At 41.9% G+C, this 14596-nt stretch overlaps 1 protein-coding gene and 1 pseudogene across 2 annotated transcripts; both read left to right on the top strand.

The window, feature by feature from the left end:
* Window positions 1–5584: 5584 nt before the first annotated feature.
* LOC311246188 (apoptosis-associated speck-like protein containing a CARD) lies at window positions 5585–8787 on the top strand. The gene is made up of 3 exons (XM_084336307.1): window positions 5585–5946; window positions 6677–6748; window positions 8344–8787. Exons 1-3 carry the CDS (start codon window positions 5685–5687, stop codon window positions 8601–8603), a joined length of 594 nt encoding a protein of 197 aa, XP_084192433.1. The 5' UTR covers window positions 5585–5684; the 3' UTR covers window positions 8604–8787.
* Window positions 8788–11306: 2519 nt separating this feature from the next.
* LOC311246486 (dnaJ homolog subfamily C member 28-like) lies at window positions 11307–12465 on the top strand (annotated as a pseudogene). Its single transcript has one exon. The product of its transcript is annotated as a dnaJ homolog subfamily C member 28-like (transcript).
* Window positions 12466–14596: the final 2131 nt, after the last annotated feature.

Genomic DNA, 14596 nt, shown 5'->3' on the forward strand with positions numbered 1-14596 from the left:
GACTTTCGTCTTGTTTACATCAGGGTCCCCCATTTTCAATTCATCAGGACATATATGACATACATGACATACAGATAGTCAGTACTGCTACATCTATACATTTATGACATACCAGATTTGCAAATACAGTACTGTTTGTGATACAGAAGGAGTCAAGAAAAGGGAGTATATACATTTGACGTAGAAACTGTACATTGGAGGAGGTTGGGTGGGTGGGGTTGGGTACATTGGGATATTGACAACCATACTGGGTAATTTACATTGGAGGTGGTTGGGGGGGGGGGGGGGGGGAGACACACTGTATAAACAAGCAAAACTGTACATTGAGGGGGGGGGGGGAGGAGACACTGTACAAACAAACAAAATTGTACATTGGACTATTGACAAAACCATACTGGGTAAATGACTGTACATTGGAGGGGGTTGGGTTAGGATATTTACAGGGGCCAGTTTTGAATTGCAGTCTCCCGTAGGTGTCCCTTGAGAGAGGTTTTGAAAGTGGGTAGTGATCCACATTCCTTTACAGCTTTGGGTAGGGCGTTCCACATTGATGTGGCATAATTGCGAAACGTGTTTAGTCCCTTATTTGAGCCGAATCTGGGTTTAACATGATTTGTGGAGCTCCCTCTGGTGTTGTGATCATGGTATTCACTGACCTTTGGGAAGTATTTTGACATGTACATGGGTACCTTGGTCGTGTAGTGTATCTTGTAGACCAGGCCCATTGCAAGTTGCTGTACTCTGTCGTCTACTCTAAGCCATCCTAGGTTGTCAAAGTGGGCAGGGGTGAGGTGAGTTCTAGGAGTAAGGTCAAGCAGTAGTCTGACCAGTTTGTTTTGAGATGTTTGTAATTTTGTTTTTAGCGCCTTTGAGGTGCTCTGGTACCATGAGGTGCAAGCATAGTCGTAGTACCCCTGAATGAGTGCTCCTGCCAGAGTCTTCAGGGTATTCTTGTTTACCAGAGAGGAGATCCGGTACAAGGGACTGTAATCTCATTTGAAATTGTATTTATTGTCCACTTTTACAAATCATTACAGTCTGTTCAACAGGAATGCAGACCGAGACAAGGACATGTGCTTATTTGGTGCCAATGTATTCAGCCTGAAATCTAGTTATTGGCAATGGTGAACGAGTGGAACACAATCACACAACCTCACTGTAGGGCTGGGCGATTAATAGTTTAAATTTAAATAAGATTTTGGCTTCCCCACGATCATGAAAACAAGATAACCGAGATAAAATAATTATTGTGCCCCATGCTGTGTTGCCCTCATTTTGTCTTGTGTTATAAATGCAGCACACCCTTCCTTCACAGCGTTGCGCCCCCCCCCCCCCCCCCCCCCAAGCCCAAACTGTAGTTTCAGCGGAGAGGGAGGAGGGAGCCATGGCGCAGTTATTTTGAAACGTCTTTGATAACTTGTAGAAGATGACAGAAAGGCGACCTTTGGCTGAGAAGAAAGGTAAAATGAATTCAGTCATCATATGAAACCATTGAGTAATCGTGTTTAATAATCGTGATTTCAATATCAATCAAAATAATTGTGATTATGATTTTTGCCATAATTGAGCAGCCCTACCTTACTGTATGCTAATGCAGTACTCAGTTTCCCATACATCGGCTGCAATATCAAGCAAATATATTTCCCAAACTGATAATAACATATTAATAATGACTTGTCTTGCATGTATACCTACACGTGTTGTCTTCCATTCCACTCGTCTGCCTGTTTATATGGCCTGTCCCAGCTTGTGCACCACAGATAACCTCAGGACATATAACTAACTTTTTTTTTACCTTTGTTAAAGGACACAATGAGGAATTTATTGCACAAAAAAAGATCCAGTATCTGACTGCCCCAGGCCCTAATCAGACATTCCAAAATCGAAACAACCAATCCGATTGTTTGGCCTGTGTTCCTGGGGTTAAATTGGGATGCTATAACACCACCCTCATATAATATTACATACAGTGCCACTGCCTGCCGATCAGAGACCGGGAAACGTGTTTTATTATAATTTTGAAGAATCCAGTTGGAAGCTGCTGGTGCCTCTGGGAGTCTATGGAAAACCTTTTGTTGCACTGGTTTGAAAAGTGATGCTGAGCTTGTTCTATATGCTGGACATCTAAACTCACCCAGAGGGAGCTCCACAAATCATGTTAAACCCAGATTCGGCTCAAACAAGGGACTAAACACGTTTCGCAATTATGCCACATCAATGTGGAACGCCCTACCCAAAGCTGTAAAGGAATGTGAATCACTACCCACTTTCAAAAACACTCTCAAAAAACACCTAAGGGAGACTGCAACTCGAAACTGGCCCCTGTAAATGTCCGAACACAACCCCCTCCAATGTACAGTAAATTACCAAGTATGGTCTTGTCAATAATCCAATGTACAGTGTTGTTTGTACAGTTGTACAGTGTCCCCCACCCACCCCTCCTACCCAACCCCCCCCCCCACTCCTACCCAACCCCCCCCCCCCCCACTCCTACCCAACCCCCCCCCCCCCCCCCCCCCCACCCACCCAACCACCTCCAATGTACAGTCCCCCCCCACCCCCACCTACCCAATCCAATGTACAGTTTCTACGCCTAATGTATATACTCTTTTCTTTCTGGACTCTTTTTGTATCACAAACAGTACTGTAATTGCAAATCTGGTATGTCATAAATGTATAGATGTAGCAGTACTGTCTATCTGTATGTCATGTATGTCATATATGTTACGATGAATTGAAAATGGGGGACCCTGATGTAAACAAGACGAAAGTCTTTCTCTGGTCTGCATCCCCTTAACAATTGTATGTATTGAGCTGTACTATACTGTACCCATTCTGCAATCTGTTAATAAAGTTTTCATTCATTCATTCATTCATGCTAATTTCTCAGAAATTGCCTATCATTATGCACCACATCTGTGTAAAGGTATATCATTCAACCGTCAAAAACGAATAGATTTCTCTTAAATGTGCTATTGAGAGAAGTTCTTAACCACCCAAATTGTTATGGCATGAATGCCAGCTGTTTCTGTTTGAATGTATGTGGCTGCGCATTTGCTATTCATTACTGAAGCATCAGCCCTGCCATCCGCACTGGATTTTGATCGGCGTGTTGCTTAATGACAGCGGAAGAGTGCAAGGGCGCTTCCGCATTCTTTGGACTTGGAATGGACATCATGCGAGAACTGCGCGTATATAATATTTTAATTGTGCATACGTGGCATTCACCAATTACCTCTTATTGTGGAGTAGTCTATATAGGGTCAAATATGTCGTAAGGGATGCGCACACCAGTCCCACGGCTCTCCCGCATTTTTACGAGTTAATACAGTCCATACATGATTTGCCTTACGCATGGAAACAGTAATATTTTGTGAACTATCTATTACATATCCATACATTTCTTGCTTGGGCTAAAAGTACAGTAAATTCCGCAGAGTACAATTTACTTTCCGAAATGTACTGTGTATAGCCTAGGCCTTTATTTCAGTATATCGATTATCAACTGCGGTCAAGTGAGTTGACCACGCAAAAGTGAAAGACGGCTCACTTGACCGCAGTGATTATTATCATCAGAGACGCAACTGGAGCTGTAGTTTAACCTTGGTCGCTTTTTCCAAAGACAGTAGGCCTACAGTGCCTGCACTTATATTGCCAAATATTGTATCCAAATAACAGATGGGGACTTCATCCTGTTCCCTGTTACTGTTATGATCGCTACTGCTATGCTAAACTGACCCTTGGAGTTGGAATAACGTATACAGTCAAGTGACATTCCGTCTTGTGTGTTCTACAAGACACAACTGCTATGGAATGTTTGGAGCGTCAATTATTACACCGGTATATCCGGGTACATTGCTTTCGGGGAAAACACAGACACCATTCCATTGACGCAGCCATTGTATTTGGCTGTATACTGTATAAAACTGTCGGAACGGGTTTGGTATGGTTTGAAACAAGACAAACGTCTTTCTGAAACAAGACAAACGTCTTTCTCAGGTCTGCATCCCCTTAACAATTGTATGTATTGAGCCGTACTGTATTGTACCCATTCTGCAATCTGTTAAATAAAGTTTTCATTCATTCATTGTTTGGTACCGTTAGTGCATCGTGATAAGTCAATTGTTTTAGCGTGTTGTTCAATCTATTATGCAGTCGGAACCAAAAGTCAGTTTTTGCATACAAATTAATACCCTAAACTGTCCGTGTACTACTGAGAAATCATGTGGTATAATGTCAGAATCAGAAAGATCTTATTTGCCAAGTACTTTACGGAATTTGCTTTGGACGTTACTGGTGCGACATTAGCGGACAGACACAGACAGATCTCCCATGCTGCACCCACCCACCCCCTCCTGCAGTCTCCTCCTCCCCATCATGTATACTCTGTCAGGATCTATGGGTAACAGTACTGTATATTTGCATATCATATATATCACAAATGTAACATACCTGTATGTAATTTGTCCCTATGCCATAAATGTCATGATGTCATGTATGTCATAAATGTCTATGAATTGAAAATGGGGGACCCTGATGTAAACAAGAAAATCGTCTTTCTCTGGTCTGCATCCCCTTAACAATTGTATGCATTGAGCCGTAATGTATTGTACCCATTCTGCAATATGTTTGATTGATTGATTGATTGATTGATTGATTGATTGAAAACTTTATTAACAGATTGCAGAATGGGTACAGTACAGTACAGCTCAATACAATTGTTAAGGGGATGCAGACCAGATAAAGACTTTCGTCTTGTTTAATAATAATAATAATAATAATTTAGGACCTGCTCCGAGGTCACCATTTGGCACACATGCGAACCATGCATACAATGCGTATCTGCGATTAACCCATCCCGTCGTCCTTCCCCCCCAAGGGCAGCCGGGAGCAGACAGGCGCCACGTGAGCCGCGCCAGGGGACCAATCCAAGTGCTCCTGTCCGTCTTCGTCAAGGACGCCACAGCGTTAGCGATCTTGTTGTTGTGCATGTTTTTCCATTGGGTTTATCTTATCGGGGGGGGAAACCCTTGCGAGCACGGGGAGAACATGCAAACTCCACACAGAAAGGCCTGGGAGATACCCCACCTGGGTAACTGGCATCATGGAAACCTGGTCCCCAAGCGGGATTCGAACCCTGGACCTTCTTGCTGTGAGGCGACAGTGTTAACCACTACACCACCCCCATTTTCAATTCATCATAACATATATGATACACACGACATATAGATAGACAGTACTGCTATATCTATACATTTATGACATACCAGATTTGCAAATACAGTACTGTTTGTGATACAAAAAGAGTCCAAAAGAGTTAAATTCATTCATTCAGATAATATATACAATAAAGTGGTGGAGTAAATTAAATGATTAAAAAAATCGAAATAGTAAAAAAAAATTAAATAATAATAACTAAAACGAACGTGCCAAAAAGCATGCATTTTGCAGATAAGTTAAAGTAGACCCATGGGCTGATTTGCTATACGGAAGTAGTGGCAGCATGTCGAAACATACACACTACTCAACCCCCCCCCTCAAAAAGAGGCGTGGCGCGATCAAAAGCGTTATATACTTTCGTTTTGCTGCACTTCTCTCTCTCTTCACTTCTCCACGCCCTTTGCACTGAACGAAGAAATATAAATTTTGTCATCAAAACAACAATACAGACCGTTTGAACAGACATGCAAACGGTCAACGGTGTTATAAGGGAAGCATTGGACGACATGGACGAAACACAGTTCAAGAGATTTCGGAACCAATTAGTTGACCGTAGAGAAGAACCGCGCGTTCGTCGAGGTACGGTACAAAATATGGATCGTTTGGACATTGCAGATCTAATGGTTTCAACCTTCACTGAAGCTGGTGTAATTCAAGTGACTGTCAAATTATTGATGGCGATTGGCTGCAACCAGATTGCAACTGACCTGGAGGCTGCAATGACAAGTAAGTTTTAGAATAGGCTACACTTCAAATAAATGTTCCCTACGGGTTACTGATAACTGTATAGCCACAAGACAAAGGAGCTGCAGATATTTCGTAGCCATGAGTACTGTACTAAGTGAGTAATACTAATAGCTTCACAGGCTATAATAATATGACTGCAAATCAGCCAATGCATGCCATGGTCTACTTATCTGCAAAATGCATACTTTTTTGCACGTTCGTTTGAGTTATTATTATATATATATTTTTTTACTATTTAGATTTTTTAATTATTTCCCCCCTGTTAAACCACATTTATAACAAACAATAAACAATATCAAACAAGGAAAACAAAAATGAAAGTAAAGCGTGAATCGACAATCTCAACACACAAGCAGTTGTACATTTATACCACATGATTTATCAGTAGTACACGGACAGTTTACAGTTTAGGTTATTCATTTTTGCAAACTAATGACTTTTGGTTCCGACTACATAATAGATTGAACAACACCTGTTACCAACCAAAGTTGTTATTTTTTGTTGTATTCATTGCATGTTCGAAATAAAGACTTCAAATCAACAAATCTAATCAAATCAAAGTTTAGCTATTTTGTAATTGTAAATATATGCTGTTTTTTTATAGAGAAACGTGTTGAACTTAGCCTACATTTTCTATAGGCCTAACTATACCCTAAATAAGAATACAACATGGTTGCGCAATCTTACATAATCTCTCACTGTTCTTCAGCCACAGCAACCTCGGCTTCAGCCACAGGATCCTCGCGTGCAGGAGCACCGCCTGCAGCCAGGGGACTGGGAGGTATGTGAGATTGTGAGGTATTCTACGGTCAAATGTGTGGGTTTTGATATTCCTCTTCAGAATCATGCATTAAACTATATTGTAGCATTCCCCCCCCCCCCCCAACTAAGTGCCCTTGAACCGCCTGCCTTGTTAATTGCTGAAACTCAATTCAGAATTGGGTTCATGTCTAGTTTACTACTACAGCATGCAAGTCAACTACACAGAAAAGTTAGATTATTTAACATTGACATCATACCCTTGAATAGGCTTAATATTTATGTATGGCATTTGTGAGGAGCAATGACAGGGTATTAAATTCATAAATAACAAACAATGACTTTTCAGGAAGTCAGTATGCATGCAGAGTATAATGTTTTAAAATGTGTAAACATTATGTAAACCATGCTATAGAATTTTTCAGATGTACCCTTACAAAAAAGTATCATCATAGTTTGATGGTAATTTCAGTTTTACCATAGTACTGACCATGTAATTTACCATGGTATGCCATCACCATGGTGCCGCTTTTGTGCTTAAATAATACTGTAGTGTTGCTGTGTTTTACTCCCTGTACGGCAGGGGTGCGTTGGTGATTTCAAAGCTGGTTGCACAGTGTTTTAATGACGCCACGTGCACGCACGCTCCCGCACATGCGCATAAATGTTCCCTCGCGTACGCACAGACTAAAGACAATGCCTAGTAATTGCCTCTACGAATGGAATGTAACACATTTCATTCACAAGTTTTGTGTGAATGTACCTTAGAACGTATTTGAACACACCTGACGACCTGTGCTATTGTTATGCAAAGTAGCCCGGTGGGACTTAGCGAGTTGGTGCATCAGTCGAGTGCAGCGCATTCCTGTGTGCAGTGCACGCGCAAAGTCGCGCATGCACATCCGTGCATGTGTGTGCGCGTGCTTCTGCTCACAGAGCCGGTTGCACGGCATGCAACCCCGTCCCATGAGCAACGCACCCCTGCTGTATGGCTAACCCTGGGGTTGAAATGTTGTATTCCCTGTCGTACGGCTAACCCTGGGGGTTGAAACGTTTTATTCGCTGTCATACGGCTAACCCCAGGGTTTAAATGTTGTATTCCCTGTCGTACGGCTAACCCTGGGGGTTGAAACGTTTTATTCGCTGTCATACGGCTAACCCCAGGGTTTAAACGTTGTATTCTCGGTCTTAGCCATAAGTTATGGCTAACCTGGGGGTTGATATTTTCACCCAAACAAAAACAAGCTGGCCAAGCCAACAGACTGCTCCAATTTTACCCTATGTTCTTCACTTCTTATGACCCCCCCCCTCCATTAAGAACACCTGCAACCCAAAACAGAACAACCCCCAAGCCAATAAACTACCCCCACCCTTGCTTTAGTCCAGAAGACCCCGGAAATGTAACCACACGTCTCCTTCCACCCCCCCCCCCCCCCCCATAATATCCCCGTAGTATGGTGGTAGTGACAAAAGAATTATGGAAATACCATGAAGCCTTTTTGGAAATACATGATACTTTTTCGTAAGGGTATGCTATTCTGTTAAAGCTTCAAAACATGATGACTGCAGCATGATAGATGAAATAGGTCACCAACAAGTGTGTTTTCATTTCCTTAGCATCCTTTGTGGATACGCACCGGGCCACCCTGATCCAGCGGGTGAACATGGTGGCATCCATCTTGGATGAACTCCTTGCCCGGGGTGTCATCACCCAGGAAGACTACAATCTGGTGATGTCTAAGAGCACCAGTCAAGACCAGATGAGGGCGCTCTATAGCGGTCCCCTGAACGCCAGTGGGCCAAGCGGCAAGGACCTCTTCTATGAGATTCTGGTGGAGAACCAATCATTTCTCGTCAAAGACCTGAATAGACCTTGATGTCTATTTAGATATCATAAATGTGTCTGATTTTACCAGTTGGGAGGACGACGGGATGGATCAAGCGCAGAGACTAAATTGAATCTGCGACCCAATAATTTTTTTTGCATGTGTGTGTTACTGTGTGTGCCACCCATTGCATGTGTGTGTCACTGCATGATGAATAAAGACTTCTTCAAAAGTACAGTTTATTATTATTTATTATTACATAATATACTGGTTCATATATTTTTTTATTCAGCACAAAATCAAGACAGTACATATATGCAGATATACTTTACAACTCGTTCTCAACTAACATCATGTCTGTACCGTGTCATTAAGAGACAGCTATGCTTGGGGAAGGGGAAGGGGCGTAAAAAAAAAAAAAAAAAAAAAAAAAAAAAAAGGTAAACCAGAATATACTACATGTGTGGATCAAACCATTTAAAAAAGAAAATGAAATGTCCTGAATTTCTTTAACTTTGTTTAGCCATTGGTTATGTGTTGGGGGACTGGGTTTTAACCAATTAATTGTGATCATTTTCTTGGCAGCAGTTAACAGTATTTGAAGAAGATACACACTTTTCCTTCCCTCAATGCCCTCTGGTATATGACTCCTAGTATGGCAGTTTTGAAATCTTGTGGGATGTCCATGTCGAATACTTTTTTTTACATCCCTGAATACATCATCCCAGAAGTGACATAATTTTGGGCATGTCCAGAAAATGTGTATTTGTTCACCACATCCCCTCCAGCATTCGCTTGTGGGAGTCGTACCTGCTTTAGCAGTCAATAAGGGGGTCTTGAAAAACCTAATGACCTTCCATTTATATTCTCTCCAGGAATTAGAATTAGTCACCTTATGTGCTTCAGTACAAACATCGAACCACTCCTCTTGTGAGATCTCCTGTTGGAGCTCAGCCTCCCACTTCAACTTAATGTATAGCGAGTCGTTGGGGTTCATTGATATTAGGTTTTGATATAATTTAGAAAGAATTTTTTGTATTGAAGCATCAATTTGGATATTAGCTATAATATTGCAGAAGGGTGTCGAATTTTGTCCCAATCTTCCTGGTTTTCAAAAAAAATACTTAATTGGAGACATCTGAAAAAGTCAGTACTAGGCTAAACTCCACTCTGAGTTGTTCGAAAGATTTAAGCTGGCCGGAGTGAATAAGTTGGTGAACAAATTTCAGACCCTTTGTCCTCCATCCACTGAATCCTGCATCCAAAGTTGATGGTGTAAAGTCCCCAATGAAACCAATTGAGGTCAGGCCCGATGTTAAAGGCAACCTGAACTCTTTCTGGACCTCTCTCCATATTTGTATCGTAAATCTGGACCACACACCTATTGAGTCCTCCCTTATCTTATGTCCAGAGAATAATAAGGTAGTACGTTGTTTCTGTGTAGATAAGTATTTTTTTCCATTTTTAACCATCTTGATGACAAATCATCTGTAATCCAGGTGTGCAAGGGTCTAAATTGAGCAGCCCAAAAATAATATTTGAGGTTAGGGAGGGCCAAACCGCCAGCAGTTTTGGCCAGCTGTAATGTTTTGAAACGCACTCTACACTGTAAGAAAAAAAGCTGCAAGAAAACGGTAAATGTCTGGCATCAATGGTTGCCAAATACTTGCTGTCAAATTACAGTAAAATTAAATACATTTACAGATTACAACCTTTATTTAATGGTTAATATTTTGATAAAAGGTAATTCACTGTATTTGTATGGCATTTACACTTAAAGTAGAAGTAAAGTAGTAATCTGTAAAATATACAGTGAATTTCCAGTGAAAAAACATGCATTTTTTACAGTGTAGGTAATTTCCCCTGCCATATTAAATGTTTGGTATATTACATAATATACTATATTTGGTAAATATATGTCAAATAATAATACAAGTCTATATAATATAATATGATTGATATATTATATTATATAGACTTGTATTATTATTTGACATATATTTAGCAAATACTATGCACTGTCTTTTAACTGCTTCATCAACATCTCATGCAGAAAACCTTTTACAATGAAATTACAATGGGAACCTTTATCCTTTATATAAGTTTATAGTCCATTTCAGACCTGAAATAGAATACCTTAATTAAGCTGGCTTGACAGCTAAACAAGCATGTCTTTGAATGACCCTAATTTTGTGCAATATGTCATGAGTAAATTATACATGTACCAAGATTGACAGCTATTTACTGAACAGGTTTGTGCTCATAGCTTTTTTCATGTAGCCTACGTACGAAATGATACAAATTGGACTGTAGTTGGCTAGCTGCAGATAGTTAGCCATGGTACGTTAAGTTGTAACGTAACGTTATATGACATTCACGTTACAACTTGCTTAGCAAACACAAACACAGCCTTGTTCGATAACGTTAACTGACTTCGTTTGTGCATATCAGTCGATAGCTATTGTTTAAAGGCAATAGTGGCAAATGTAGTTACCGGTAGTTAAAGTTGGCATACGGTAGCTAGCTTATTGTGGGCTACCATTATACTCAGCCAGAAATTTTCTTGTGTGACCTCGTTTTGAAATTGTTGGCACGCATAGCTGTATACAAAACCTGTTATGAGACCCTACCTTGGCTTATACACTGTCATGTCAAAATGAAAACGTGTCGACTAATTGAATGAGTCTAGTTTGAATCAACTGCCTGTTGATTCAGTGACTGTTCTTCAGGTGTGTGACTGCTCTGCTGGCAGACATGAGTTTCAGCTTCCAGCTATTCGTTGCCCGTAGTAACTTCTACCAAGGCTGCTGTCTGTTGCTTCTGGCTTGGAAGTCCCACTCCCTGCTGCTGCGAAGGCTCAGCTCCGGCCCCAACATTAGTCACAATGTACGGGAAAGCTACTGACTGCTGCAGCTGCCAGAGGAGGAGCACAGCAGCCCTGCACAGGTGAAAGACGCCTACCTGCGCATGGCCAAACTGTACCACCCCGACTCTGGGGCTGCAACAGCAGATGCAGTCCTGTTTTCCCGAGTTGAAGAGGCTTACCGTGCCGTCCTTGCACACAAGAGCCGGACCAAGGAGCGTGATGAAGCAAAGGGAGAGGTGGATGAGGAGAAGTCAAAAGCTGTGGCACCTCAACACAGACACTACCTCAACTACGAGGGTGTAGGTTTTGGTACTCCCAGCCAGCGTGAACGGCAGTACCGGCAAATCCACGTGGACCGGGCTGCAGAGCAGGTGTTGGACTACGGACAGAGGGAGCATGAGGCGGCTGCAGCTGCTGAGGGGGCGCTGTTGGAGAGGGACATGCGTCAACGCAGCCGTAAGATCAAGATCACCCAGGCTGTGGAAAGGCTGGTGGAGGACCTGATCCAGGAGTCCATGGCCGCGGAGACTTCCAGAACCTGAGTGGAGACGGAAAGCCCCTCAGCAAGTTCCAGCACAACCTGTATGCCGACCCTATGACCCACAACCTCAACCGCATCCTCATTGACAATGGCTACCAGCCAGCATGGGTTGTTACACAGCGGGACATCCGTGAGACCACCGCTCAGATGCGTGAGAGGCTGCTGGAGGGGAGGGCCAGGCTGAGTGACTCCATGAACCCCAGGGAGCGTGCTCAGTGGGAGCAGCTATGTGGCTCCGTAGGGGAGGAGCTGGTGAAACTCAACAAGATGGTGGATAATTTTAACCTCATAGTACCATTGCTCAACATGCAGATCAGATGGTTCAATTCAGGTTGGCCCGGGAGATCGACCAAGCAGAGAAAGGGGCACGTCAGCGCAGACATGACAAGGAGAGGGAGAAGGAAAGAGAGAGGAGGAAGGAAGAGAAAGGGAGAACCAATGTGGCATGGAGACCTAAAGACGCTAAACGCAGCCTGATGTCGTGGATGCAGAATTTACTCAGATGAATACTCCTTGATACCTTGAATCTAAGGGACTGTAATCTCATTTGAAATTGTATTTATTGTCCACTTTTACAAATTATTACAGTCTGTTCAACAGGAATGCAGACCGAGACAAGGACATGTGCTTATTTGGTGCCAATATATTCAGCCTGAAATCTAGTTATTGGCAATGGTGAATGAGTGGAACACAATCACACAACCTCACTGTAGGGCTGGGCGATTAATAGTTTAAATTTAAATAAGATTTTGGCTTCCCACGATCATGAAAACAAGATAACCGAGATAAAATAATTATTGTGCCCCATGCTGTGTTGCCCTCATTTTGTCTTGTGTTATAAATGCTGCACACCCTTCCTTCACAGCGTTGCGCCCCCCCCCCAAGCCCAAACTGTAGTTTCAGCGGAGAGGGAGGAGGGAGCCATGGCGCAGTTATTTTGAAACGTCTTTGATAACTTGTAGAAGATGACAGAAAGGCGACCTTTGGTTGAGAAGAAAGGTAAAATGAATTCAGTCATCATATGAAACCATTGAGTAATCGTGTTTAATAATCGTGATTTAGATTTTTGCCATAATTGAGCAGCCCTACCTTACTGTATGCTAATGCAGTACTCAGTTTCCCATACATCGGCTGCAATATCAAGCAAATATATTTCCCAAACTGATAATAACATATTAATAATGACTTGTCTTGCATGTATACCTACACGTGTTGTCTTCCATTCCACTCGTCTGCCTGTTTATATGGCCTGTCCCAGCTTGTCACACCACAGATAACCTCAGGACATATAACTAACTTTTTTTTACCTTTGTTAAAGGACACAATGAGGAATTTATTGCACAAAAAAAGATGATTGTACCTTTTGAAGATAATTATTTTCTTGCCTTCATAGAAGATGAGGAACTGAAAATAGGTACTGGCTGTAATAGAGGACAGTTGTACGATGATTTAAATTGTAATTATTGTGTATAATTGTGAAGTTATGGATCTAAAACATGAGATAATAAAAAAAACATAATGTCACATTTGGTTGCCATGTAACATTAAAAGTTATAGTAAATCAAAATATTGCGCTAGAGCTGATTATTAGAATAATATTCTCATGATTTTGTCATTTTGATGCTGGTTTACATTTCAATGTCCTTCTCAGTCTAGCCTGGCAGATGCTCCAGGGCTGCAGGGTTGCAGATGATGACGGGCTCCTTGCCATTTGCTCTGTTACTTGGGACAATCCCATGCAGTGCCTGAGCGACGGCCCTGGAGGGCGTCATCACCTTGGTCCAGTCGTGGGCGATGTACTGGTGATAGGGGTCATGCGAGTTCTCCAGCTTCTTGGAGCGAATGTAGCTCAGCATGATGCCAAATGTGAAGAAGCTGAACAGGCCCACCACCAGCAGTATATACATTATGCCCTGAGACTGGCTGTGAGCCCCGGCCCCGCCCACATTTAACACAGCATGCTGGGTAGTGTAGTTTTGAGGGAGCACTGGAACAAAAGCACCTGTTCCATTCAGGCAGTGCTGCAGGAAGGAGAGCAGCAGAGACTGCAGCTCTGTTCCATTGATGTGTAACATTCCTGACCTCTGCTGGGCATGGACGGAAGTGCAGCTGTGGAGGGATAGCAGGTTTTGTAAGAGCCGATTCGGCTTGAATTCAGAAAATAATTTCAGTCCATAGTACATCTGCTTTATATGTAAAACTTACTGTATAGTTATTTCTCTCTTACTGAGAACACCAGATGAAAAAATGCCTTTTGCTTGACCTTCCAGATACAAAGCGGGAGACACATGTCAGTTTAGAGCGTTGTTCTTCAACGAGGGCCCCTCGGTGAGCTGCCAGGGGGCCGCGAGATGAAAGGAAATGATAGAAAACAGCAATTACAGAATGCTTCATTAACATCAAGACAAATATTCCACAAAATGAATAACGCAAAGTAAGCTGTTAATATATATATTATATTAATATTATATTATAATAAATATGCAATTATGACAGGCAGACTCTCAATTCGGAGAGAAAAGATGTAGAACTTTAAAAAAAAAAAAAAAAAAAATCCCCAAATGAATGTTTGAATGAATATAGTAAAAGATGATCTTGTACAGCTCAAATGAGTTTATTAATGGTACCCTAAGGTTA

The sequence above is a fragment of the Notolepis coatsorum genome (assembly GCF_963971535.1).
Source record: "Notolepis coatsorum genome assembly, chromosome: 19".
NCBI classification, from domain to species: Eukaryota; Metazoa; Chordata; class Actinopteri; order Aulopiformes; family Paralepididae; genus Notolepis; species Notolepis coatsorum.

What these genes read in the sequence shown, in the direction of transcription:
- LOC311246188 (XM_084336307.1), top strand. Translation starts at nt 5,685, where the DNA reads ATGCAAACGGTCAACGGTGTTATAAGGGAAGCATTGGACGACATGGAC. An exon ending in CCTGGAGGCTGCAATGACAA is followed by an intron (nt 5,947 to 6,676) that starts GTAAGTTTTAGA and finishes ACTGTTCTTCAG; the next exon opens with CCACAGCAACCTCGGCTTCA. An exon ending in TGCAGCCAGGGGACTGGGAG is followed by an intron (nt 6,749 to 8,343) that starts GTATGTGAGATT and finishes TCATTTCCTTAG; the next exon opens with CATCCTTTGTGGATACGCAC.